The sequence below is a fragment of the Carassius gibelio genome, chromosome A7 (genome assembly GCF_023724105.1).
Source record: "Carassius gibelio isolate Cgi1373 ecotype wild population from Czech Republic chromosome A7, carGib1.2-hapl.c, whole genome shotgun sequence".
Taxonomy (NCBI): domain Eukaryota; kingdom Metazoa; phylum Chordata; class Actinopteri; order Cypriniformes; family Cyprinidae; genus Carassius; species Carassius gibelio.
In genome coordinates this window covers 34,798,908-34,825,225 of record NC_068377.1, presented here as the reverse complement: position 1 = coordinate 34,825,225, position 26,318 = coordinate 34,798,908, and the positions used below count along the sequence as shown (strand labels likewise).

The 26,318-nt window shown below is 35.8% G+C and overlaps 2 protein-coding genes across 3 annotated transcripts in view; one reads left to right on the top strand and one right to left on the bottom strand.

Moving 5' to 3' along the window:
* LOC128017369 (ferritin, heavy subunit-like) overlaps positions 1 to 26,318 on the top strand; it is a 346,688-nt gene that overhangs the window by 168,972 nt on the left and 151,398 nt on the right. The gene's annotated exons all lie outside the window — the stretch shown is intronic.
* The window catches only part of LOC128017360 (ADAMTS-like protein 3), a 148,425-nt gene that overhangs the window by 27,558 nt on the left and 94,549 nt on the right, over positions 1 to 26,318 (bottom strand). The window contains exons 7-19 of the mRNA XM_052602721.1: positions 26,106 to 26,232; positions 20,414 to 20,488; positions 18,202 to 18,359; positions 16,347 to 16,458; positions 15,286 to 15,424; positions 15,083 to 15,133; positions 13,865 to 14,069; positions 13,107 to 13,254; positions 8,218 to 8,302; positions 4,487 to 4,776; positions 4,105 to 4,234; positions 2,231 to 2,435; positions 639 to 821 (exon numbers count right to left, since the gene is read on the bottom strand). Coding sequence (XP_052458681.1) covers positions 639 to 821; positions 2,231 to 2,435; positions 4,105 to 4,234; positions 4,487 to 4,776; positions 8,218 to 8,302; positions 13,107 to 13,254; positions 13,865 to 14,069; positions 15,083 to 15,133; positions 15,286 to 15,424; positions 16,347 to 16,458; positions 18,202 to 18,359; positions 20,414 to 20,488; positions 26,106 to 26,232 — 1,908 coding nt within the window. The remainder of the gene's footprint in view (positions 1 to 638; positions 822 to 2,230; positions 2,436 to 4,104; positions 4,235 to 4,486; positions 4,777 to 8,217; positions 8,303 to 13,106; positions 13,255 to 13,864; positions 14,070 to 15,082; positions 15,134 to 15,285; positions 15,425 to 16,346; positions 16,459 to 18,201; positions 18,360 to 20,413; positions 20,489 to 26,105; positions 26,233 to 26,318) is intronic.

The following is a 26,318-nucleotide window of genomic DNA, read 5'->3' as shown; positions in this document are numbered from 1 at the left end:
ACTTTACTTTGATCAATTTAATGCGTTCCTGCTCAACCGTATTCATTTCTTTAAAACAAACTTTTGAACGATAGTGTATATAAGTGAAATAAAACGTATAAATAATTAAAAGGTTATCAAATTGCACCAAACACAAACATACACGCATAGATACTGACTGACCCCAAACCTTTGAATAGTTGTGTAATTACTTCAAACTAAAGGCTGGAATACACAACACAACTTTTAAAATCTGAATAGATTTTAAAACACTAGGCATCATCGCTTATACAATAAATGACTGACACATAAAAACTATATGTGTTCTAATATTGGTTATAAACATGTTTGATATCCTCCAACTGGATGAAATTATAGTCTGAAGCTTAAAAATCAGAGTCTGTGACCATCATGCACTACACGACTTTCCTTGACATCTGTCAACTCAAATCTGCAGACTGGCTCTGACTTTCAGCAACTAGCATCGACTCGTCCAGACTGTAAATTGGTGAAAAGATCTGGGCCAAATTTGTGCATTGTATTCCAGCCTTAACTCACTGTGCAAGAATATCATTTATGAAGTATCTGTCTATAATATATTTATCTGAAATATATTTCCAAAGCTTAGCTTGGTTAGACACACACACACACACACACACCTTTGACCACTCCCCTCCTTCCAGACGAGGCAGCAGACAGTCGGGGTTGTTGCAAATCCTGTGGACGTCGGGTTTGGTTCCAGCGCACTCCTCATCACTCAACCTGCGGTAACTTCCAGTAGCCAGTCTCTGTTTACAGTAAACCTTGCGCCACTGAGTACCTCTGCCACATGAATGAGAGCACTGACCCAGAGACCAAACAAACCAACATCAATCCTTTCCACATATGCCACAACAAGAGAGATCACAGGAGAGCAAATAACACTCGATATGCAGATGTTGTTTACCCAAGTCATTAAAAGCCATGTGAAGATCAGCTATAAAAATGATCATGTTCCATTACAAAATATTCTTAAAAACACATGCTCAAAGAGAATAACTTGTCCTTCTAAGTGTTTATGTGAATCTCTGGCACCTGCTGTTTATATGAAATAAGCACATCTATGCAAAGTCTACATTTAATCTCATAGCTGTCTAGAAGAAGCCACGGAGATATTAAAGAGATTTCTTTGTCATTTTTAGTTAACACAAATAGAAAAATCCCACACAATGCTATAGCTTGCAAATCATATTTTAAGTAGGACTGCATAAACTGAAATAAAATCAATATTGCAATATGGCTTACTACGATAGTCAAATTGCACATGCTGTGATTTTATTAAATGAATGTATGCTTTATTGTTTTCAAACAGAGATTTTGTTTTTAATTTTACAGAATTAATTTTACAGTATTATCCCAATATGTAATTTTTTTCTCCCACTTTTTTTCAAGTTTTTTTTTTTTTTTTTTAAATCGTTCATCGCTAAAAGTATTTCAAACACAAATAAATAATTTTAAAAAACTTTAGCTTTTAAAATTTATTATTTTTATTATCATCATTATTAATATTATTATTAGCTCCCTTCTCGGTAACAAAATTACCTCACTAATTCTAGAATAATTCAGACTTTCCAAATATGGCTATCCAAGTCATCTGGTAAAACTTCCTGTATTTTTTTTTCATATCCCAATATATGTAAAGGTCATCATGCAGCACAAATTTTCAGTCATTTGTTTTTCAAACCTGATGAACGTCACATTGAAAAACTGAATTATAGCATTGTGAGGGGTCTACAGTATCTATCTTTATTAGACTATTTGCTGCAAATTATTTTTATGCACCAATGTGTAGTTTTTAGAAGGACTTGCGAATTCAAATCCAAAATCCAAAGCAAACAGACTGAAAAATTGTTTATTCCCCTAGATAGTTAAATGCTTAAATGCATAATCCGACCCTCCCCCGACCCTTTACCTGAGTCAGAATTTGCAATAAACCCCTAAACCTCATAGAAAAAAATTGCAATAACCCCCCACCAATATATTCTACACTGCACTTTACTCTCTACTACCACACTGTATAATAACTTATGTATCTGTACTTATCGTATCTTCATTCTATATATATGTATATATATATTGTTTACTGTGATTTTGCTATTGAAGAACGGTTCAAGGAATTTTCATTGTTCCTTTAACAATGACAACAAAGATCTATTCTCTTCTTTTTAATTTATAATTTGAATTTCTCTCTGAAATGACCGGGCTCACTAACCTGCTGCCACTCCTCAGCCTCCCAGGCCGGCGGACACGTGACCTGGTTGCAGGCCTGCAGTTCTAGAGGTCTTCTCTCCACACACTCTTTGCTGGACACAGATTGAGTGCGGTTTCCTGCCACAGACCTCACGCAGGACACGCTGCGTGTCTGCAGCCCCACGCCACACGACACAGAACACGGGTTCCACACGCTCACCTCCCATCTGAAGAAAACACACAAACTCACAGCTCTTACACACTCCATGCAAAAACAACTCATTTTAAATTCATATGATGCAGATGCAGGGTAAGTTAATACTTCGCACAATCGTGTGCATGATCAAGCAAATCGAGGGAACAAACTAGTAAATCATGCACACAATTTAGCGTACTATTTTTTTCCTGCATGCCAGGCTCTGTAAATAATAGATTATAAAGACAAATATTTTCTTTTGAACAAACATTGAGAAGTCGAGCGCAATAAGACCAGGAAAGTGAAATAATCAAGTAAATCATTGATAATACAAAATGCCAACAATATTCCTTACCACAGTCTTCTATATCTTTATGATTTAGCAGGATATTATTGTATATATAGTGTATAGTACTGCAAAACATAAAGTGACATTGCTATGGTCTTTGAACTATATGATCCCTGGCATTCTATGACAATCATGGTCGGAAAGATCCATATGAAGGCGATCGTTTGGCTTTAACACCAGGCATTTTGAATTCAAACAATCCTGCCCATATAATCTGAGATAACAATCAAGCTTTTGCCCAAAAGAATAATAACCATAGTAATATTCTGAGCCGTAGTACATAAAAAGCCACATGAAAGATATCAGCTCCAGTAACCATTTATTCCATAATGCACTGCACTAAAAAGCCAGCTGTCCTGCTTTTGTTGGCAAATGGTCAGTTAACAGGAAATCACATTATTTCCATCACATGTCCTTATTTTCAGAGCGGCCTGACAGCCTGCTAAGATTAAATCTGAGTTTGGTCTTTGAACATAATCTAGGCCAGAGGTTCAATTTTAGCTCCTTGTTAAGGAGCTGGATGAATCATTATGTCGTTTTTTTGCTTACTTGCTTTTGCACGCGATATCTTTCAAATGACAAACACATTTGGTGTTGGAAGAACTAATCAGTGGCCTTTGCTAAAGCAAGTATCACTATTAGTTTTATCATTGTTCATATTTCTGGTTAAATAGGGTTGTGCTATTAATAAAAAATAAAAAAATGCAAATAAAAAACTTACACTTGTCAGCACCTTACCAGTTAATAACAGAATTTTTTTGATTATCAGTGAAATAAAGTCTTTATTTCGGGCTGTTCTTCATGCAAAATTATTGTATGAAATTAAAAACAAATCATTGTGTGTGCTTTTTAGAGCTTCACATTCATTGTCACTATGAATTGTCCTTATATTCAAACAAAACCTTGAAAACGTCTTATTTTGTCTTCCAAGGAAAAGATAACAGCATACAGGTTTGCAATGATAAATAAATAATGACAGAATGTTCATTTGTTGGCAAACTATTCATTTAAGCAACACACGTGGAACTAGTGACTCAACAAAGACGATGAAGGATTTTTTTTCCCCTTTTTCATCATTAAAATGATTATTTAAAAACATATTTTATTCACTCATCATTTGGTTCACTCTTTTTACCATCCAAACTTTTGGGGCCAGAAAGATGGTTTTTCTTTTTTAAGAATCGACTGCTTTTGAGGATGCATTAAATGAATCAAAAGAGACAGTAAAGACATTTATAATGTTACAAAAGTTCAAATAAATGCAATATACATATAAACAGTGTGTGTGTTTGTGTGTGTGTGTGTACACACTGATTTTGAGTCATTTCTTGCAGTGTTTTTTGGACCATACCTCGGAGGACACGGCTGAGGGTTACAGATGCGAAGCAAGGCGAGTGGCGCTTTGGAGCCGTTGCAGAGTGTGTCATCAACAATTTCCTTTTTCAAGGTGCTCACACACCTGACAACAGCCATCTGTTTGCCTGCAAAACAACACTGTGAGGAACAAGGCTTTTGGCAGAGGAGTATTTCAATATGTATTTTGCAGCCCAGGCTGATCACTATCAGCTCTCTTAGCAATTTTAGATTTCATGCAAATTTAATTTCATCTGGAAAGCTGTACATGTAAAAATCTAAATCATTTATTTTGCTGTAGAAAATCGTTGATAAAGGCTATTTGGGCAGTAAACGCATTAGAGCGGTTGTTTTCTCTAATGGGTTTCATGGAGGCTCACCAACAGCACATGAAGCAGAGCAGGGAGTGAAGCCCATGTATTCCCAAACATAGCCGTGCTGATCAGGGATCTCCTGGGCCCTAATCAGCCTCCAGGACAAGTCTGGAGATGCTAAACAGGGACCTGAATCACAGGTCCTTTGTAGGGGAGGCTTATCCTCATCACACTCTTCTTCAGGTAATTCGACTTCGGCTTGAGTGAAAGACAGCAGCACTTTGCATTTTACTTGACGCCTTTGAACGCCCAGACCACACGACACACTGCAGGCTGACCAGGGACCTGGGATGAACCTGGACACACACAGAGATAAGTGATGAATCTGAGCATGTTTTAGAAATATGCCACTTTCACAACCAGTTTGCAAGAACACATGTGAAAAAAAGAAAAATAAATAAATGCTTCTTTGTCATTGTGTTGTCCTCACTTTTATTTTCTATTTATATTGATAAATAGAGCATTAAAATGGACTAAAAGACTTTGATATTTAAGAGTCAACCGCACTTAGAATAAACGTGATCATTAAAAAAAAATACAAAATGTGGCAAAGTCTCCTAATGAACCACAAAATGATTTTTCCATATTTCTGCTGAGAGGAAAATTACCCTTTTGGAAAATATTGCTGAAATTCATAGCTTGCGTGATCTGTGCATAATTGGATTCAGGAACAAAAAAGCAACATGTTCTTTGCCACCAATGTAATAAACCTGAGAGGAGAGAACGTGTGTACATTTCTTCCTGTCATGTCATTAAATGCAATTAAAACACACATGAAACACTAGTGATCTGTAAAAGTATTTAAGCATTGTGGAAATGCGCTCGCCCGGAGTGGGTGTCAATGCACACCTCACACCGCCCAATGTCTAAACACTTTCCAGGCTAAAAGGATTAAAGTTTATGAGATCTGTAATTCCACATAAGCCTCAAACATGCCATGTTTGGACTAATGTAGGGATGTCATTCAGGAAATATTATGATGTCAGCACACCTCATGTAATTGAGAAAACAGGCTTGCAATTTTGGGGTGCGATAAGAGTTAGTGACTGGAGTGAATGTTAACTTATTCGCATTATGTTTAATTCGCTCAATCTTTTTTATTTTAATATATATATAGTACAGTATTCTCATAAAATCAAAAATCTCAAAAAAGTACAGAAGCATTTTTTTTACAGTGTAGAAAAATGGCAGAAGAAGAGCATTTATGCTTCTGCTCACTTTAGCACACTTCGGAATTATAAGTACTGACATTCATGTGCTTAAGGTATGTTTTGGGCCTGTGATCATATGTGGGTACATCTATAAGAGCGTGTATATCAGGGAGCGCGTTTCTAATCTCAGGATTAGCATTCAGGAACATGTCAGGTTTGAGAGGAGGTTCCTTCCTCAGTGCATGAAAGCAGGATAAGACGTGGCGTGAGACTCCACAACCACATCCAACTCACATAATCCGCCCACCCAAATCACAGAGGCAAGCGTCCAACCTTGAATTCCACAGCAAAGTGGACTGGGCTCTCTGAGATAGGGCTGAGTACCGAGCCCTGATGCACGCCACTTTAGATCACCCTAAATTTAATTACTTAAGCAACAGAGCAGAACGCAAAAGAAGTGGTGTTATCACAGAGTGATATACTCCACTCAAGAGTGTAATTCAAGAACGGTTTGCGGACAAATGGTAGATCTTAACCCCCCTACCCCACAAATACATGTATATGAACTGAAGTGTTCTTCAATGGCTGTTCTGTAAACCCTTAAACACTTTCCACCCCTCATTTTTCCCATTTTATGAGTCTCTGTGATAGATGCCTCTGGTAGACCTTAGGGAGCAGTGGCTGTCTGGATGTTAGCAGCCCGCATTTTGCAGCTTTCAGTGGGAATAGTGGGGGTCCATCAAGCTCCCCTGCCAACTATTAACAGGGGTCTCATTTCAGAGATGGTGAGGGGGGATAACTCTAATAATACAACTACAGGGGGTGAAAGTAGTCCGTGGGGCCTTGTTGAAGCAATGAAAGGAAACTGGACACACAGAGGCCAGAATGCATGCACGCTCAACACTGGTTTCACTGGACGTTTTATTTGGATGAAGAACCAGCTAATGAAGCCTGATTCTTGAACAGGGTAGGATAAAATGTATTTTTACTGCCACTGAGTAAAAAGAACACTCCCAGTGTGAAGTCACCAGAAATCCTGAGTAACAGGTGAAAGGATCAATCTCTACAGGTCGAGAATATTTATGAATGAAAAAAAAAAATACAATACTGTAGTGAGTTACAATACACAGAATGTGGCGAGACGGTCTTGGAATACCTGAGGATTCATAGATCAATGGATTATTGGTTATAAAAGGTAAAAGATTGATTTATATGTTTATTCAGACACTTGTAGAGAAGCCCAGAGGTAATCTGCAGACTTTTTCCAAATTTTCTGCACGGAATCTCTGGAAAAGTCAGCTGAACTATGCAGAATGGATGTGTCTTAAAATGTGTTAAATGGAACTAAAAGTATACTAGTATAGTATATTTAGTTTTAATAGCTGAAAGCAAAATCATATTAACAAAATAACAAAATAAACATTGTTGATCTGAGTAATAAACATTCCAATTGTATTGAAAGTTTTAAAACTTTCTCTTAAACTTCCTCCAGTTCCAGGAGAGCCTGTTAATACGAGCCTGTCCTCCAACAATAAACGACCATATAGGTCATTTGTGCAAGCACCTTATTACGACCTATATTTACATTTTAAAGTTAACCGGCCTCTGGTGGGCGTAAAAATAATAACAGCATCTATCGTCATGAAATGACATATAACGTCATTACCAATCAAAACGCACATTTATTTAAATGCAATGTGTGGACTTTTTAGACCGATTTCACAGTAATTCGTACATATTTTACAAGGTGGCTTATTCGTTCGAATGACCACACCTAACCCCACCCCTAAACCTAACAGAAATCATGCTAAATTATGATTTATTGAGCATATACATTTTACGTGTAAGTCCATTCTCTGGGATCAAACCCATGATAGCATGATTACATATCAAGGTATAACGCAATAATCTACAAACTGAGCTACACGAAACACAAACCAGAGGGCAAATAAAAGAGTACAAAACATTAATATGAAAATGACCTTTTGCCGATAGGGGCACAATAATATACGCTCTGATGGGTCGTATTTCAGGGATTTGGACAAACGACCTATACAAGTGTATTGGTTGGAGGACAGGTTGGTTAATACAGTAACTAACTGAATGCTAAGGATGAAGCTAGTTCTGAATCACTCTCTGCTGACCAAACTCACACAAAGATATTGGACAGGTTTAGTTTACAATAAATCAGAGGAGGAGTTTTAAAACACATTCAAATTTTTATTTTTAACTGTAATATTTACAATATTACAATTTTACTATATTTTTATATTGTTCAAATAAATGCAGCCTTGGTAAGCATAAGCAACCGCTTTCAAACACAAAACTGGGCTTGTCTAAAATGCTCTCACACTTACAAAATTAATCTAATGCCATCATTTTTAGGGATATTGATGACCAAATGGAAACGTTAATTAAAATGATCACAGTATTCAATATTAATTTTGTATTGTCGAACCAGCATAATTATTTTGTAAATATTCACCCATGACTATAATCCAGTCCTAGAAAAAGTAGCGATTTAGTCTTAATGTGACTATAAAATGTACAATATAACATAACATAAAACTTTTTTTTTTAACTCACGTTGGCTCATCCAAGGCTACTTTGATTTCTTCCAGCTCTTGAGCCTGTTTCAACCATGGCAGCTTGGCTTCAACAGGTTGATTCTCTGAAAAAGCAACAAACACAATATAAGATGACATTACTAATAATAAAAAAAGCAAGCATGCATCAAGTAGAGGAATTAAACTTTTCTTCCTCTATATTGACATATTACCAAGTCTGGTCTAAATAAAACTGCAAAACATATCAACTCTACTAAATAAAAGGAATATTATACAATATGATCTATGCTGGTTAATGTGGGTTTAACCACGCTGCAAAACCTTCTGGTTAAGCTACTTAAAATATCTGATGGGAACAATAGCACGCCAGCATCTAATACACAACAGAAAATGCTCTTTTTAGAGATATTGAAAGACTAGCTAACCACAGTACAGAATTTAAGCTCAAATATAAAAAAATCTAAAATGATAAAACATACTTGAGGTCCAAAATAGTAAAAAGTGGTGCTTGGCTAATTATCAGAGGTGATTAGTTGAGGGTGGTGTGGAAAACTCAAATCAAAGATCTGGGCTGATAACCAAAAGGTTGTAGGTTCAAGCACTGTAACTGTTGATCCACAAACCATCACCCTTTGTACTCTTGAGCAAGACACGCAACCTCAGGTTACTCCTTAGAGGGTTCTGTAAACTGTTTTAGAGGAAAATGTCAGATAAAAGATGACAAAAAGATGCGAGATCAGTGACAAGGGACACTCACATTACACCAGAAACCCTTCCTACTAGGAACATCTGTAGTACCATCACTGGGTCATTCGTCTTACTGAAGGTTACAAGAAAGCCAGTTTGAGTCTGGGCTGCTACCCCTCCAACCCCCAACCCAAAGACAGCTAATAAAGCTCAACATAAATCTCCATGTGACAACCAAATATTTATGCAAGCAACCCTTTATTGATCTGGAACAGGATTATCATAGCTGTCTGTGACTGTGGGACAGCAGTAAAGTCTTGCAGTAGAACATGCCCAGGGCTCAGGGTTTGGCTCTTCAGTCGGGGTTTCGTCCTCAGATTTGGCATGCGGGAAGGTTTGGGATGAAATAGCAGTCAATGGAGCCTCTGTCATTTCAACCCACTGAGTTTTTACAAGCATGTCAGTCTCAAGTTAAGTGTGGAATTGAGTGATTCAAAGAGAATTAATGGTTAAAAAAGCGCACAGATGTTTCTGATCACGGTTTCTTGAATTCTGGCATTGTTGCGCTGCTGATATTACATTTAAAAGAATACACTACTGTTCAAAAGTTTGGGGATGGAGAGATTTTTTTCATGTTTTTGAAAAGTCTCTTATTCTCAGCATATTCGCTACATTTATGTAATCAAAAATACTGTAAAAACAGTCATATTCTGAAATATAATTACAATTTCAAATAACTGTTTTCTATTTGAATATGTTTTAAAATTAAATTTATTCCTTTGAATTTTCAGCAGCCATTACTGAGTGTCGCATGATCCTTGTTCACTGATATCTGATATGCTATTTATTATTATTATCACAATTAATGTTGAAAACATATGAGCTGCTTAATATTTTTGCAGAAGCCATGTTGTTACTGTCATTCTAGATCAATTTAATGCATTCTTGCTCAATAAAGGTAATAAAAAGAATCTTATTCAACCAGAATCTTAACAAGGTAGTGCACTTCACTCAAGACCTCAATCTCATTTCATTTCTAACCTGTGCATTTGTTCAGTGGAACACAAAAGGAGAATTACAAGGGATCTTCAAGTTTCTCTCTGAGTTTGGAACGACATTATGGTGATTCAGTGATGACAGAATTTTCATTTTTGGGTGAAGTATTCCTTCAATGAAAATTTGGAGGATTTAAGCAAAGCTTGTAAATGTAGAACATGTGTGAGGAGGAAAGTGTTAGACGTCTAGATGACAAACACCTCCTGTTATGTGCCTCACATGTCCTCTGTCTCGAATAAGGACGTTTGATTCATGAGCAGACGGTACTATGTTTGGCATGACTTGGCATGAAAAAAAAAAGTGCAATTTATTCATGTACTCAGACAAATCGCTTGAACTAATTACACAAGACTTCATGACTAGTGTGTCTTGCCAAAAAGACGTAACATACTTAAGTGAGAAAAGACACGGTCACACAGAGAGACCCAGTTGAAAACATGTTATTGAACCGAGGTTGCTCTTTTAAATTGTTCTCAGTCATGCTTCAGCTCAGCTGTTTCTCCAAAAACAGCTTTGGATAGAATAGAATAGAATAGAATAGAATAGAATAGAATAAATATTGGCAGGAAAAAAGAGCTATAACAGTAACATTAGGAAAATAAAATAAAATTAAACAAATAATTTTTTTTGCAAATATGCATGCAAAGACTAGAAATATAAAATGATATAAATCCAAGTGCATAAGAACAAAAAAAGAAAAAAATGTTAAAATACTTATAAATTAAATGAATTATATTTATAGACATTATAGATCATTGACTCAAACTGAACCACTTGTTGATTTTTATATTTTCTCACATAAATATTACAATCAGATTCTTAGCCATATATCCATTCAATAGTATTAGTAAAATCACAATTCATTTCACTTTTTTAGAAGTCTTTATATAAAACCAACAACTGCATTAACATTAACTCTTTTGAATTACATTTTTATTATATTTTAATATTTTTTCTATAATTATTTTTAACCACTTGTTTAATTAATTTCGTATATGAAAAAGTAAACTGTAGTTATTGATGCATTAATTTTACTTTATTTCACTCGTGGCTAGTAAAAACAACAGAGATCATAATGAAATTGCAGAAGAGATTTCATTCTCATGTTTTCTCTGAAAGGAAAGAAAGACACTGAAAGGAAAGCTGTCAGAAGGAACAGGGATCTGACAGGAAAATAAAGTAACCGGCAGGGAGAAGTCTCAGGTATTAATTAACACCACAGCAAGAAACCACTCTAAAACGCACCGTGACTGACTCTCGATGAGCTCACGGTGTCTATCTCCACATATTCAGATCACACATTATTTCATGAGTGTCTGTCTGCTGCAAACACTCCTCTCTCCTGTCTGACAGCTGTAGGCACTGACTGTTCCCTAATGGAGACATGCCACTTCCTCAATCCTCAAAACAACTATATAAGGAAAACCCGTAACGGCAAAGATGGTGGTTGTATGCACATGGGGGAAAAGGCGTTTTAAACCTTATTTTGGGGCAAAGTCTTCAAACTTTTCCAGCGATTTTTATCATATTTTACTGCTGTTTCTATATATGCAGTTTTTATGTCCCGGTGACCAGTGAAAGTGCAGTTCTGACTCTCTGCCCATTCATATAGATAGGAGCAGGTCTTGTTTGTCTGAAATAGCTGCACGGAGGCGTTGCCAATATGGTGGCCGAGTGGCACGACTTTCCTAAAAGGATGGAGATGGAGACCACTTTGGTTGTGTTCCAAAGTCTAGTGATCTTCCCTGATGCCTCCCTAAACTGAGACGGAAGACTCTACGCAGTCGGCAGTTCTGTTCCTCATTCAAAAACAAATGACATAAATGATAAGCGTTTCTTTTCTGCCGTTTACTATCAGTGATGGATTTTTTTCACTGCACATTCTCATTATAGTATCTGTGATGGATACATTCAATGCTGCCAAACGAGGTTCTTTAAAGGGCAGCATCATTTCATTAGTAGGTTTTGGAACAGAGACTATAAATGCTTCCCTGAAACAAATACGTTTTTTTGAATCATATCAATGTTTTAATGTTAGTTTTTATTAGTAGATGAATGGAGCTAAACAGTGACTGCTCACTTTATCAGCAGCCTTGGCTCCAGATTTATTTCCCATTTATTTTCTATGAAGGCATTTCAGAAAATTCTTCCATAAAGAGCTACAATGAATCAAAGTATTACATCGTTTGATTTGACAAAAAAACGACAACAAAGGAACTTATGAAAGAAAGAAGGGAGCACTGAATGTACAATTCACCAAGACTCTCCCAGAATGCATTGGGACAAGGTCTATGAAAAATGTTAAAAGAAATATTTCATATCATATTTTGTCTTTTAATTTGGTCCACTCAAAAACATTTTTATTTAAGAACCAAGGATTTTTAAAAGTCTTTGAAAAACCTGGATATATAAATTATTCTAAAATTCTAGACCTGGTCATGAAAGGCATGAAAATTAATAAATAAAACAAATTAAATGAAATAAATAATATTTACTTGTTTATTTATTTAAATGAAATACACATTTTCTCACTCTGTCAAGCTATTATCAGATACAACTGGCTATTTGTGAGGGAAAATAATAATAATAATACTAATACTAATTAAACACTGTAATTACAAATGACTAGAAAAGTGTCAATTTATAGATAATAAAAAGATTAAACCATGAAGAACATTCACTTTTGGAATTATGTAATTTAATTATTTGAATATTTTTTATATTTATTTTAAGCATTTTAATTAAATATCATTATCATAAATAACTGATAATATTTAGATAAATATTTAAATAAACTAATTTAAATGGCCACTCCTAGTTTCTTTAAACTAAAAAAAAAAAAAAAAAGTTTGAAAATGAGCAGTTCTATATTTTCAGCAGAAGTATTAGAAATATTTTTAGGGGCCTTTGAATGGAGTCTGAACAGTTGAAAACCACTGTATTAGAGCATAATGTAATATGCTAACATCAAAATTAGATGGAATTAAATAATTTCACTTGTGTAGTTCCTTCTTATGTAGAATGTTTCAAATCCTCATACTGCGTAAGGTTCTATGTCAGTGAGGAGGGTGACTTTCAAGGCAGCTGACTATGTAGGCAGTAGGCAGTAAAGTAGCTCACTCAAATGTGGATCTTTTTAAAAGATCACTTTATTGTTGTTAGTACCTCGTGGTTTGTGGCAGGCGACGGGGACCAGACAGTCCTCTTTGATATGGGGTTTGAGATGGGGACTGCAGCCCCCGGTATGTTGCCCACTGTGATCCACACACAGCACCACTCTGTACCGCAAACCCGGGCCACAGGTGACCGTGCACTGGACACAAACAGACACCAAAACACAAACAAATACATGGAGCAGTCCAGACGTGCTAATATGTGATCATATTACATTCAATATGTGTTGTAAAGGCCCTATACAAATTACAATAGAATTGATATGTGCCTATGTATGCTAAGTCTAAAGTGAAAATATGTGAAAATAAAAGTTTGGGGTCTGTAAGAATTTTTTTGTGTGTGTGTGTGATTTTGAAAGAAGTCTCTTTTGCTCACCATGGCTGCATTTATTTGATACAGGAAAAACAGTATTGTGAAATATTATTACAATTTAAAATAACATTGATGTAAAGCGGAATTTTCAGCAGCCATTACTGTAGTCTTCAATGTCACATGATCCTTCAGAAATAATATAGTATCATATACTTTAATTCTAATATTATATAATATCTATTATATTATATATTAGATATTTTTATTAGATGATATCTAATATTGCGAAATCATTCTAATACGCTGATTTGGTGCTCAAGAATTATAAGACCGACTATTCATTATTGTTTTGAGCTTACTAGGTTGTAGACGGTAGCTAAAGATGGTAGCTATAAATATTCCAGAAATGGAAGAAGAGGTCAGTAAAGGTCACTCACCTGAGACCACTCCATGGCCATCCACTGCGGACACTCAAAGGTGTTGCAACTCTGTTTGCTGATTGGTCGAGGAGAGTGTGTGCACTTCCAGTCCTCGACCTGCACGATCTGCCCGTGGACATCCTCCTCGACACACACCACGCTTCTCTCCTGAGAACCTCCTCCACACGACACCGAACACGACGTCCACGGGTTCTGCTCCCACCTGCACCAATATTACACACTTCATATTTAGTAGATAAGTAGTAACTTTGTTATGAAATATGTTGTATTGTAATAATGTGAGGTGATCACAATTACAGTAAAAATTTTGAAATATTATCGTAATTTAAAATAATTGTTTTTCATGCGAATATATAGTAAAATGTTATTTATTCCTGTGTTGCAAAGCTTAATTTTCAGCATCATTCCTCCAGTCTTCCTCCAGTCAGAAATTATTCTAATATGCTGATTTGCTGCTCAAGAAACATTTCTTCTTATTCATAGTTTTCACCTGACCTGGTGAGCAAAAACAACTGCAGTACAAGCCTGTCAATTTGCTATCTATTCCAATCCAAAAATATTTAGATCACATCTCACAAGAATATGTGAACAATACGCAAGTTTTGGACATTAGCAATCTATATAAACAAGCCCGCAATATTTCAATCACTAAAAACAGAGGGACATTGTAAAACATTTGTTGTGAAAACATCTAAAGTGCCTTTAACAGTGATATTAAACTATCAAATACAGTATCACCTTATATACGATGCACGCTTTATGCAGGCAAGCAAATGAGCCCGGAATATGAACGCAATGAGATAAATGGTTTAAGTGTTTTCTTTATAATGGTTTTCTGTGGGTAAACATTAAATATTAAATAATGACAGAAAACAAAAACAAAACAGTGTAAAAAAAAAAAAAACTACTAAAACTTTACCTAAAATTAACATGAAAGCAAAAAATATAAAAATAAAATTATTGAAACAAAAAAAAATAATTCAAAATATTAATAAAAACTAAAAATATTATCTCTGTGATACCAAAATAACCTGCTTTACTGTCACTTTTGATCTTTTTAATGTCTCTTAATTCATTCTTGATAGTATTAAAACTACCATTTTTAAACGTTCAGAGTTGGTCCTTATTAATGATGTTCAATTATGTCAGAGCGCATCAGTGACCTCTATAAGTGATCTCTTTAGTAAGAGTGATGTACAGTAAATAACTTCATACCGTGGTAGAGGCTGGTACTGGTCATAGGGCATCACTTCCTTGAAGCCATCACTGCAGAAAAACAAATACCATTAGCCTCTCAAGCCATTATCCACACAGGACGTCTCATGCACAGACACTGTCTGGTTTACTGAGATTTATTCTTTGCTCATTGTGTTTTGTCATGAAGAGTGTGCAGCAGGGATCGATAAGACAGAACCAGCCTTTCAAGGCAGGGATCCATGTTGCACTCCTTGAGTTTGGGGGTGGGTTTGGTGTTCTCTGGGAAGCTGTGGCACAGGTGCTCCGCAACCAATTTGTTGTAACGAATGTCCATACAGTCAGCTGAATTGAGCTGATAACCTTCAGGGATGACAAAAAGCACCATTAAGCATCAGAACTAATAGTCATAGATTTATCAGAAATCAATATTACCCAAAAAAAGTGTCCAGAAACTTTCAGAATCTAAAACAGTTACGGTTTATGACAATTGCATCCTATGTTGCCTGCATTTTAAATAGCATGTATGATGACGCATGCATGAATCATATTGATGCAGGTAATAAAATCAATTATTTGCCAATATGAGAGATTTTTTTTTATTTATCTGTATTGCTATTCATTGATATATATCAGCAGATGTTGAATTTATTTGTATTTGCTTGTTGTTCAACTTAAATAACTTTTGTACGTCTGAAGCTGACAAATATCTTCAGGGGTGAGACAAAGCATCAACAAGAATTAAAACTAATTGTTAAATGTTCGTCATAAATCAATATTAGCCAAAAATGTGTCTAACAACTTTCAGAGCCTAAAAACAGTTATTGTTTATGAAACGATGCATCATATATTAATACATGATATATATAATTTTTGGTATTGACAATGATATTGAATCTATTTAAAAAAATATATATATTATTATACTGTTAATTTCCACCATTTTTACATTTAGATTATATATTTGCCTTCATCTAACACTCAACGTTATTTTTTAAAAACTCTTAGACTTTTTTTCTACCTATATAATCTTTAGCAAATAAATATCCATTATTATATGATGCATTAAAAAAAAATATTTACTTAGACAAAATAGTGATGGGCTGTATCATTTTATCATTATCAGTAATCAGCCATAATCTGAATATTATTATTGGCTTATCGGTATCATATTCCAAATTTTAATGCATCATGCTGTAGGTGTGCCTACCAGTGCTTTTAGATCCCATTCAAATCACTGGAAATTATTAAAAATCACTGTATCTAATCAATCTATAACACTTACCGCCTCCACAGGTGACAGAGCAGGGGAAAAAGTCAGTTTCCCTCCACTGGTAGCGAATAGGCTGGTAAAACATGAACTGCATCACTGTGTCTTTAGGGCCACCGTACTTCACCTGAGGAGAACCCAAATTCACTTATAATGTTTACTTAAACGTAATGTCATTCACTATTAATAGCCGTATTCCTAATCACAAGTGTTATCAGATAAAATCACATTCATTTTTAAAAACCAAATGATTTTGACATCTACTGTATAAAAAGCAGTAAATTTACTCAAGGGGTCCACAGTCCAATGCATGTCCTAATTTCCATATAAAACAAAGCATACATCACCTGCCACTGAATATCCTCCAGTCTTGATTTCTAGGACTGTGATGATTAGTTAAATACAGTTTGCTGTTGCAATTAACTAAAGTAATGAGTCATGTTCAATTACTGTAAGCCGTTGTGTCAAGACTAATCAAGAATCTTCAGGCCATGAAGATGAGGAAGTTTAACATGATTACATTGTGCCATGTTTACAGTTTTACAAGGAGAGTCACTGATTCTCAATGCGGCTTTAAACTCATCATGAAGCTTCAGTTTGCATGCAATTTTTACAGTATTCACTACATCTAAAACACAGGTTCAAGAAAGACTTCTGCCTTCCCAAGAGGGTTTTAATCACCTCAAATTTCTCTATATACACCTTAACAGATGCACCTAACACGTAATGGGGCGCAGGCGGCTCGCACATGGCACTGGAAGGGGCAGCACCCATGGCGCTTTGGTAGGGATCCCAATTTCGTGGGTCATCGACGTGGTGTCGAGAGTGAACGACTGAAAGGGAACATCTCAGTTACGTATTGTAACCCTCGTTCCCTGAAGGAGGGAATGGAGACGTCACATCCCATCGCCACGGTTGCTGTACCGCCGCTGAGCTGCCAGGTCTCCGGCTCAGCTCCTCAGCGAAAACCTGGTATGCATTGCACCTGCTGCCTTTTTATACTCACGCTGTGATCAGCGGCAGCTGAATGCAATAACTGCATGTGCATTGGCTCGTTTAGTATACACTCGAAGTAGATTGGTCTATCGAAGTAATATCCCAATTTCGGCAGTCATCGACGTGACGTCTCCATTCCCTCCTTCAGGGAACGAGGTTTACCATACGTAACCAAGACGTTCTTTAATCTGATTGTTTGAGAACCATGAGATATTGTACTGGTATTGTCACAGGAGTGCCCTTTCACTGTTTGACTTCAAAAACAAGATTTAAAAAAAAAAAGATAATGTCATATTGTTTTCAGATAATGAAAATATGAACTCTAGGGTGTCACTGGTCATTCAGTGTTCATTGATACCAATAAAATTCTTCTTAGGGCCCCATAAAGGCTTGGGCCGGCCCTGCCCTTAAGAGATGAAAGGACAATATGACAAAGATAACGCTTTTTTAGAGGACATTCAAACTAATGTTTTATTGTGAATATGAGATTGAGCTGAAGAATGAATGCTGTATCAGATGCAGGTAATTACACTCGCTCAGTCCATCTCTCTTTCTCAATACTCTACTCGATATAATACAGTGAGCTTTTATTTATTAAGTAATACAATAAGCTTTTAATGAAGCATCTTAAAGTTCTTTCATTACCAGTTTTAAAGTGATGTTTTCAGATTAGTAATGGCAACAGCAATCCCACGTTTGTTGTGTGGGAAAGAACTGCCTCAACATTCTCCTCTTGTATGTTATGGAATAAAGAAACTGTAAATGATTAGAGATTTCACTTTTTTTGTGTAACTAGTTATCTTTTATTTTAGGGGATGCTTGAAGTAAATGACTTATAGGTTCAGCTGGAAATTCTCCATTACAAAACTCTCACCTTTATTGTGAAGTCTGCAGACAGCGGGCCATAGCAGCGGAGCGTCTGTCTTTCTGCTCCTCTCTGGTACTCCAGCGTATTGTTACCCAGGGTGTGAGGACCTGAAGTGCTGAACACCACCTCTTCTCTCCTGTTGTTTGGTGCATGAGCTTCAATCACTGAAATATGACATTTAAGGTTCTATGAGTGATCTTGTGGGATTACCACAAATAAGGCTGGACAGCTGTGGCCTAATGTTTAGAGAGTTGGACCCAGAGGTTGCAGGTTTGAGTCTCAGTGCTGGCAGGAGTTGTAGGTGGGGGGGTACTAAATCAGTGCTCTTATACACTGTTTATTAGTACTCATAAATCTTCCCAGTGCCTAGACATAACTAGTACAACAACTGCCTACTTGGTATTAATAAGCAGCAAATAAGAAGTTTGTTGAGGGAAAATGCTTGATTTCATAGTAAATGTATGTTACCAAATAACCATTTAAATCCTTATTTTAATCTTTGGATCTCTCACTCCTATATTAAGTTCTCGACACAGCTATTCTAATCTGGAATTTGCCATATCACAGAAAAATCAACATCCAATATGTTTGTCTGAGCAAATAAATGTTAGTTGCCATTTTTCATCACAAGACACCCTCAATAAGAGCAGACAACGTGGGAATTGAATCTTTTTGAGAGTTGTTTAGAAAAAAGGGCGTAATTATATTCAGCTGCCACTAGCCACTCTTACCAGTTGTTTGATTTTCCCTTACTGCTAACACATGTTGTTCTGTTGCTCTATTTACATGAAGGACCCGCAAATTATTTCCAAACCAGTGTATCAGTTTGCACAAAACGGAAAGACATTTATTTATATCAGAAAATGTTAAGATCCCACTGAGAATTTTCAATAATAAACAGCAATTTGATATTTTTACGACTTGAAACAATTAACAATGCAATTATTGGCACATTATAAAAGAGTTATATCTACAACATTTCAATGACCAAATCTATAGGGCAAGTTAATAAACATGGCTGTTAGAAATTGGATTACATGTAGATGCATAAATAAGATCCCTAAAGTTGCAAAGACTATAGTCTCAAACCCCAAAAGATATCCTTTATAAAAGTTATGAATACAAGTCAAACATCCACTAAATGCCCTGTAGTTCTCGGTGGATGCTTAGTTTGCAACTAAAAAGGAGTTATGCACAGGTTAAAGGGTTTAGATATCAGTGTGTGTTCAGGGAAAATAGTGGTTTTCCACAGAACGGAAGTGTGTACGTGTGAGTGTGGGTCCGTCAGATGTAAAACGGATCACTGGGATTGGACTTCGGCATACTCTCTGTGTCCGTTATGGAAGTCTGATAGATTACTGGCCCTGTCTCCAATGTACCGGGCTCTCAGCCACCACAAATTAGCCTGCATGAACACTTCATTCTTCTGCTTTATCCCAAAGTTCCCTCAAACCTCTCTCGCCAGTTCCACTCAGGTAATAGGAAATCTCTTTTTTTGGTATTTCAGGCTAGGTATAGATATAAAATCCATTGCATTCCCACACTGTGGCGACCGTGTCAAATACAGTTTGGCTGTGTCACTATGGAAGTATTGTAAAGTTCAGACTATATTGCAGATGTTGGAAGTGCTCTTTGGCAAGTCAGTCGTAGATGCTTCTGATGACCTGTGACAACTTCCTAAAAATCATGTTTCCAAAAGATTGCTGGAGTGAAAGTCTTCTTTATATTTCCATCAGGATCAGTGAATGAGGATGATCACTCAGAGATGATCAGTAAAACCCTCGCCATGCGTCCAAAGCTAATAGAAATCATTATAATCAGCAATACTGTCTACACTGGACGAGGCATGACATGATGGAAAACAAATGATTTGCACATTTGCTTTGATGAGTCCAGTTGCAGTTACAGCTGACAGTGAGCAGAGACACGGCGTAAAACATGACACAATATTAATTTTGGCCATTTAAAGCACAATCACAGTGACATATATAGGGCACAATAACACATATATCATCAAATATGGGTTCAAATGAACATCTGGGTACCAGCCTCTGCTGGTGTACTGGGGATTTGTGAATGGACAATGTAAATAAAAATGCATTAACTTTGGATGCTGTTAAGTAACTTTTAAAATTAAAATAAATTCAACAGTTCTATCTCCATACAGAAGCTATGAGACCCCATATATCATATGTATAGTTAATATGCATAATCTCACCAATCATGTCTGGTCCCTTGGCTGTGATTCTGAGGCCTCTGCTACCCATCGGCACTTCGATCACCGTTTTTATGGCTGCAGAAGAAGAGTCACAAACCAGAAAGTCATTAAAATAACACATAATTCAGTACATGAAATTCTGATACAAAAAACAACTGTACCATTTTCTAAATTCAACATGTAATGAAGTGTTTTACTCTGAAAACAGATCAGAAGTACAGCATCCCTCAGTTCATGTCAATATCCACAGATGGTATGAGCTATGGAAGTGCATGTAAATACAGTCATCACATTTCAGAGTAAATGAGTTGCAAACACACACACACACACACACACACACACACACAGCAACATGCTTATTGTGTTCAACCTCTCTCCATTAAAAAAACAAAACATTTGTGGCTTCCCAGTGTACTGCTGAAATAAGAAATCCCGCCAATTTCCAGCTCAGTACAGAGGAAACCACAACAGAGTGAGTTCTTTCAGTTATAGTTGGATTGAGAGTGCTCTTTAAAAGCAAGTGGAACGAGGGTAATGGAGAGCATGGGGAGGAAAACGGGAATTCTCTCCAGTTACGCTGTATCTTTACTACTTTTTTTATTCTTTATTTAGATTTCTTACACAAAGAGACTTATTACAAGCATAATCCCCTGAAGCGAAGTTTTCCCCCAAAAATTCTGTCATTATATACTCACCCTCATGTTTTCCATGAGGATTTTTGGAGGATCTTTAGACATATATTTTAGCAACTGGTTTGGAACAATGCAAAAAATTAGTAAATAATGACAGTATTTTATCTTTTTGTACATTTTGCGAGTAAGTGTCTTGTTCAAGGGAGATAAAGATGTCTCAAAGTTGTTCCTTAAAATATTAACATACAGTAGATAATAAAAGAGCTGTGAATGCTTTAATATCCAAACTAATTCCAAAAATAAGCAAACACTGTGAATGTTATTATTATTAATTTTTTTACATGTGTTTTACCTATATTTTAAATGATGCATTGCATTGTGTAGCATTTAAGGGTTGAAATAAATGCACACAGTATTTTCTTTTTTTTTTTTTTTGCGCTTCATTTCCAATCAAAATGTAATTTTATTATTTTATTAATTTTATTTTAAGTGCATGCAAACAGTGCAATAACATTTTATTGTTTAATTTAAGTGCGTAAGTACATAAAATCTTTTTTTCAATTGACACAACAACGTTTTAAATTCTTTAAGGAATTTTCTATTAAAATATTTTTAAAAAGTGACGTTACATTCAGCCAAGTAGGGGGTTCGATGCCTTACTCAAGGGCACCTCAGTCGTGGTTATTGCCGGCCAGAGATTCAAACCTACAACCCTAGGGTTAGGAGTCAAACTCTCTAACCACTAGGCCACGACTTCCCCTCAATATAAGTATGTAATATGTATGATACTGTATGGCAAAATTCATAACATGCCAGTTATGAAATTAACCACAAGAAGGCGTTCTATTCCAAAAATGTAAAATGTAATTAGCATCATTGTCATTTTAACCACAGAAAGCTATTAAACAGCATACTTATTCAACATACATGTTCATGAACTTCTGAGCAATATATACACAAAAAATGCATATGAATTACGTTTTTGTAATTTTCTTCAGAAATTCATGATGTAAATACACATTTTCAGTAAATACATATATGGCACCCCTTGGACCAAAAAATAAACTAGTGTTTTTAAGTTAAAAGCACAGAGGGCAAAAAGTGCTCTTGGTTTTAACAGTAAAAAACCCTTAGCTTGTAGCTTGGCAAGCTACAGCGTTCAAAGTAGCTTTCATAATAACTTCTTTAATTGAGGAACTTTGGGCTTGAATATAAGGTGTGTGGTTTGTGTAGACGCAAAGTGTTAATGCAGTTTATTGCATTAGCGGGAATTAATGAAGGAAAGAGGTGCTTTTCCTTTGACTCAGCAATTGCTTACTGCATCCAGCAATTATAGGGGTTGGAAATGAGCCAACGTCATGGGTGCCCCAAAATATTTACTTTTGGAAACATGTTTAAAAAGTTCTGGAATTTATTGCTATAATGAAATAAAGTTTCAGACACCAGTCTGTTGTAAACAGGGCAAAAAACAATGCTGCGTTTCATAATTAACAATAAAAAATACCCAAGACGTAATTGCCCTCGCTTTAAAAATAACCCAAGCATGCAAGTGTGAGTTCAAATTAGTTTATAACGAAGGGGGAAAAATACATTTAATGTGACTAACTGCTCAACAAAGATGCATCGACCCACAAGTAAAATTAAAATCACAAAAATGCTCCCATAATGCATCTGTGTTTCTTTCACACTCCTTTCAAAAATGCAGAAATTAGTCACTGCAGAGTAAAATGAATGAATTATACGAGCCAGAGGCTCATTAGCAGCTTTATTGCATTTTAATTTTAACAGATCCATGTGACGCTCTGGAATCCTGACAGTCATCCAGCCCGGATTGAAATGTTTTGGGGAATGACCAATCCAATCACTGGACTTCCATCTGGAGACCTCATGACGACTTACGAGAAGCCTACATGTCAGTGCCACGCATGTGAGTTATTAGTGAGACGGCTTTTATTAAAGAATGCATAACTTGTTTGGTTCGAGTTTCCTCATTTATCGTTTACAGGCTTTGAAAATGAATAGCATGATTGTGTGAAAACTCTTTGGTTAGGAGAAACGTTCCAGTCGCTCTGCTCCAAAACCTAGTGAGCTGTGTTGTTTTCTGCTGCTTACATTGCCAGACACCTTCTAAGGAAACATCAACTGAAACAAAACAGATTTGCAACAAATTATGACCTAAAACCCAGCTGATACCATAGAATTTGGTGATAGCATGTGGCTAAGCTAACAATGTCATATTCTACAAAGGAATTGTATACACTACCATTCAAAGGTTTGGGGTTAATATTATTTATTTGTTTATTTTAAAGACAGAAAGTAATACTTTTATTCAGCAAGTATCCATTAAATTGTTCAAAGTGACTAAAGACATTTATAATTGTATTTTATTATGATCGTATTCATAATCACCTAAATATACAAAAAGTGTCACAATGTCTACAAAAATATCAAGCAGCACAACTGTTTTTAACACTGACAATAATAGGAAAACAGCATATTAGAATGATTTCTGAAGGATCATGTGACTCTGAAGAATGGCATAATGGCTGCTGAAAATTCAGCTTTGCATCATAGGAATAAATTGCATTTTAAAATGTATTCAAATAGAAATCAGTTCATTTATATTGTAATAATATTTCACAATATTACTGTTGTCACTGTATTTCTGCACATGTGATGTTGCCAAAGGTATCTTAGAAGGTTGTATAGTCACGCTTCCTACGCTTTGGAACAGCTTTTGTGTGGGAAGTGTGCTTATGATATGCCTTAAAATGCAGCCAACTAGGCTTTGGAACGAACTGATCTGTAATCAGATTCATTTGAGTATTTTGCTGTAAGACAATGGAATTTTTGGATGAGGAAAAATCTTCGGCAGCCACTAAACACAATACACTGCAAGATCTTCCCAAAACCAACATAAAACTCAAGGCGAGAACAAAGTGTCACAGAAATAACCTTGTGTTCCTCAGGCTGGAATGTTTAAAGGCAACATTCAGCCTTACCATAAACAGGACTAAAAATGAGCAGTCTTAATTCATTTAGGGTGTGGTTATTACATAAAACAGTTCTGGTATTTGATATTTTTACACAGACATGATTTCAGCAAAGGCATCCTGCCTAAAAACCCAGCAGACAGAAACACAAACTGAGTACTTGGGTAATAATCTTAAATAAATGACAGCTAGCTATATACAAGCAAGAGCCACAGAATAATGTGTGTTATTTCTCACAAATGGGCTGAGATTCCCTCACACGCGTAAAAGGAAATCATTACCTCTATCTTCAGTCCAAGAATGCAAACAATCCTTCTGCTGGCATTCACATAAATTAAGCAGGCAAATAAAGCTGCCAACGTTTGCACTCGCTGAAGACCACAGGAAAAGTAAGACTGCTTAACACACATAAGAGTTCATGGCTTTAGTGTTTCTGAACCTTGAGGATTATTTGATTTCATACAGCGATAAAAGAAAATCTAATTTAAGAAAAAAGGGAGACACTGCAGGTGAATAGGGTAAAAAAATCACCTTACTTATCCAGTTGATTGATTACATTGATTATTGCAAAAAAAAATTATATTACAAGTTTTCAAAAATGTTATGTTTAAATATGCAAATGATGCATTATTTAACGAAATATGCGCTTATTTGCATAAATGTCTAGTACAAAAATCAGAACACTAGATGAAGTCAGTTTAAAAAAAAAAAGAATTTTTTTACATATTAGAGTCAAATGTTTTTACAGGGGGAATTCTGGGTATCTTTTTTGTCACTCCATACTTCATATATATATATATATATATATATATATATATATATATATATATATATATATATATATATATATAAAATCAAGGAAATATATATGAACAAATCCCTCTGTAAAAACAGGAATAAAAATGTAAAGTTTGCTGTGTGTAAGAGCTACTGAAGTTGCGATTTATGGCTCAGTGTTGGAGAAACGGCCTTTAAAAATATGTGTTGTAATTTAAATCTATTGACACAAACAGATAAAGTGCTATAAAAGAAACAGTGTCTTTTGGATGTTTTCCTTCCACTAGTTTGAAAAATCACTTTATGAAAAACCAAAAAGCCCAAAATCTCAAAATTGACAGGTGCTTGAAAAACAGTGTTTTTGCCTGCAGTGTCTCACCTTAAAGGTGGGGAATGTATTTTTCAAAAACACTTTTGAAAACTGAGTTGGGCCGAGTTACAAAACAAACTTGTAGCCAATCGGCAATTAGGGGCATGTCTACTCATGATGGGGACAAAAGAGCGCTCAGCGACGACAGAAAGATAGAGATGGCAGATAAAAAACAAAAGAGGAAAATGTCTGCAGAACAAAAGAGGGCTTACTATAAGGCAAGAAGTAGGACCAGTGCAAATTTCAGATCAGCTTTCCAGCACTGGAGATGAGTAACATAGGTTTTGCTTTGTTTCACAGAACTAATATAAGCTGGCTTTTGCTTGAATATATATATATATATATATATACAATTGTATACACAATGAGACTTTTTCCACAAATCAAAAATGCTTCAAAATTAAGCTCTAACTTTTAAACAATTCCAGTCCAAATGTCATTGGTTGAGGAAATGCTCCAATTCTAGTATGGAAGTAATCATTTTTAACCATTTGAAAATAATATTTTAAACATTTATTGTCTCCACACATTCAGGTGGGAATTAAATAAATTACACATAAATGATACCAAAACAGCCATATTAAAACATTTTTTTACTACTTCCATCTTACTCCACTCTCTTTCAGTGTCAAAACTGAAGCTTTGTTATGGCATTCACACTCTGTTTATGAACAGTTAACTCTGCTTACTTTGATTAGATTGCCCATCATTTTGACATTGATGAGCACTGTTAGACCACTTAGGGACACCAGCCTAAAACTGGTCCCCCTCGCTGTCTACGCTAGTCACGGCCCTGGGCTGATCCAATGTTGTTGTGACTGGCTGCTCGGGATGCTCCAACAAACAGAGCAACAGTCTAAAAAACAAAACCAAGTGTAGCACCAACAAAGGAGAATGTGCTCATGTTTGCGTATACCTACGTTCTTCAGGTGACACGTGGGGCACAGCCTGGCCTCGGACCAGTCGACAAGTGGAACCGTCTCCAGCGCACACACCACAGTTGTCCTCTTTAGCGTTGCTTCCCAGTTGTCTGTCACAACCAACTTCCTGTTGGAAATAACAGAGGCATAACTCAGAAAAAGGCAAAATGGGAAAGAAAGTACAAATGATGATAAAAAGATTACTTTAGAGTC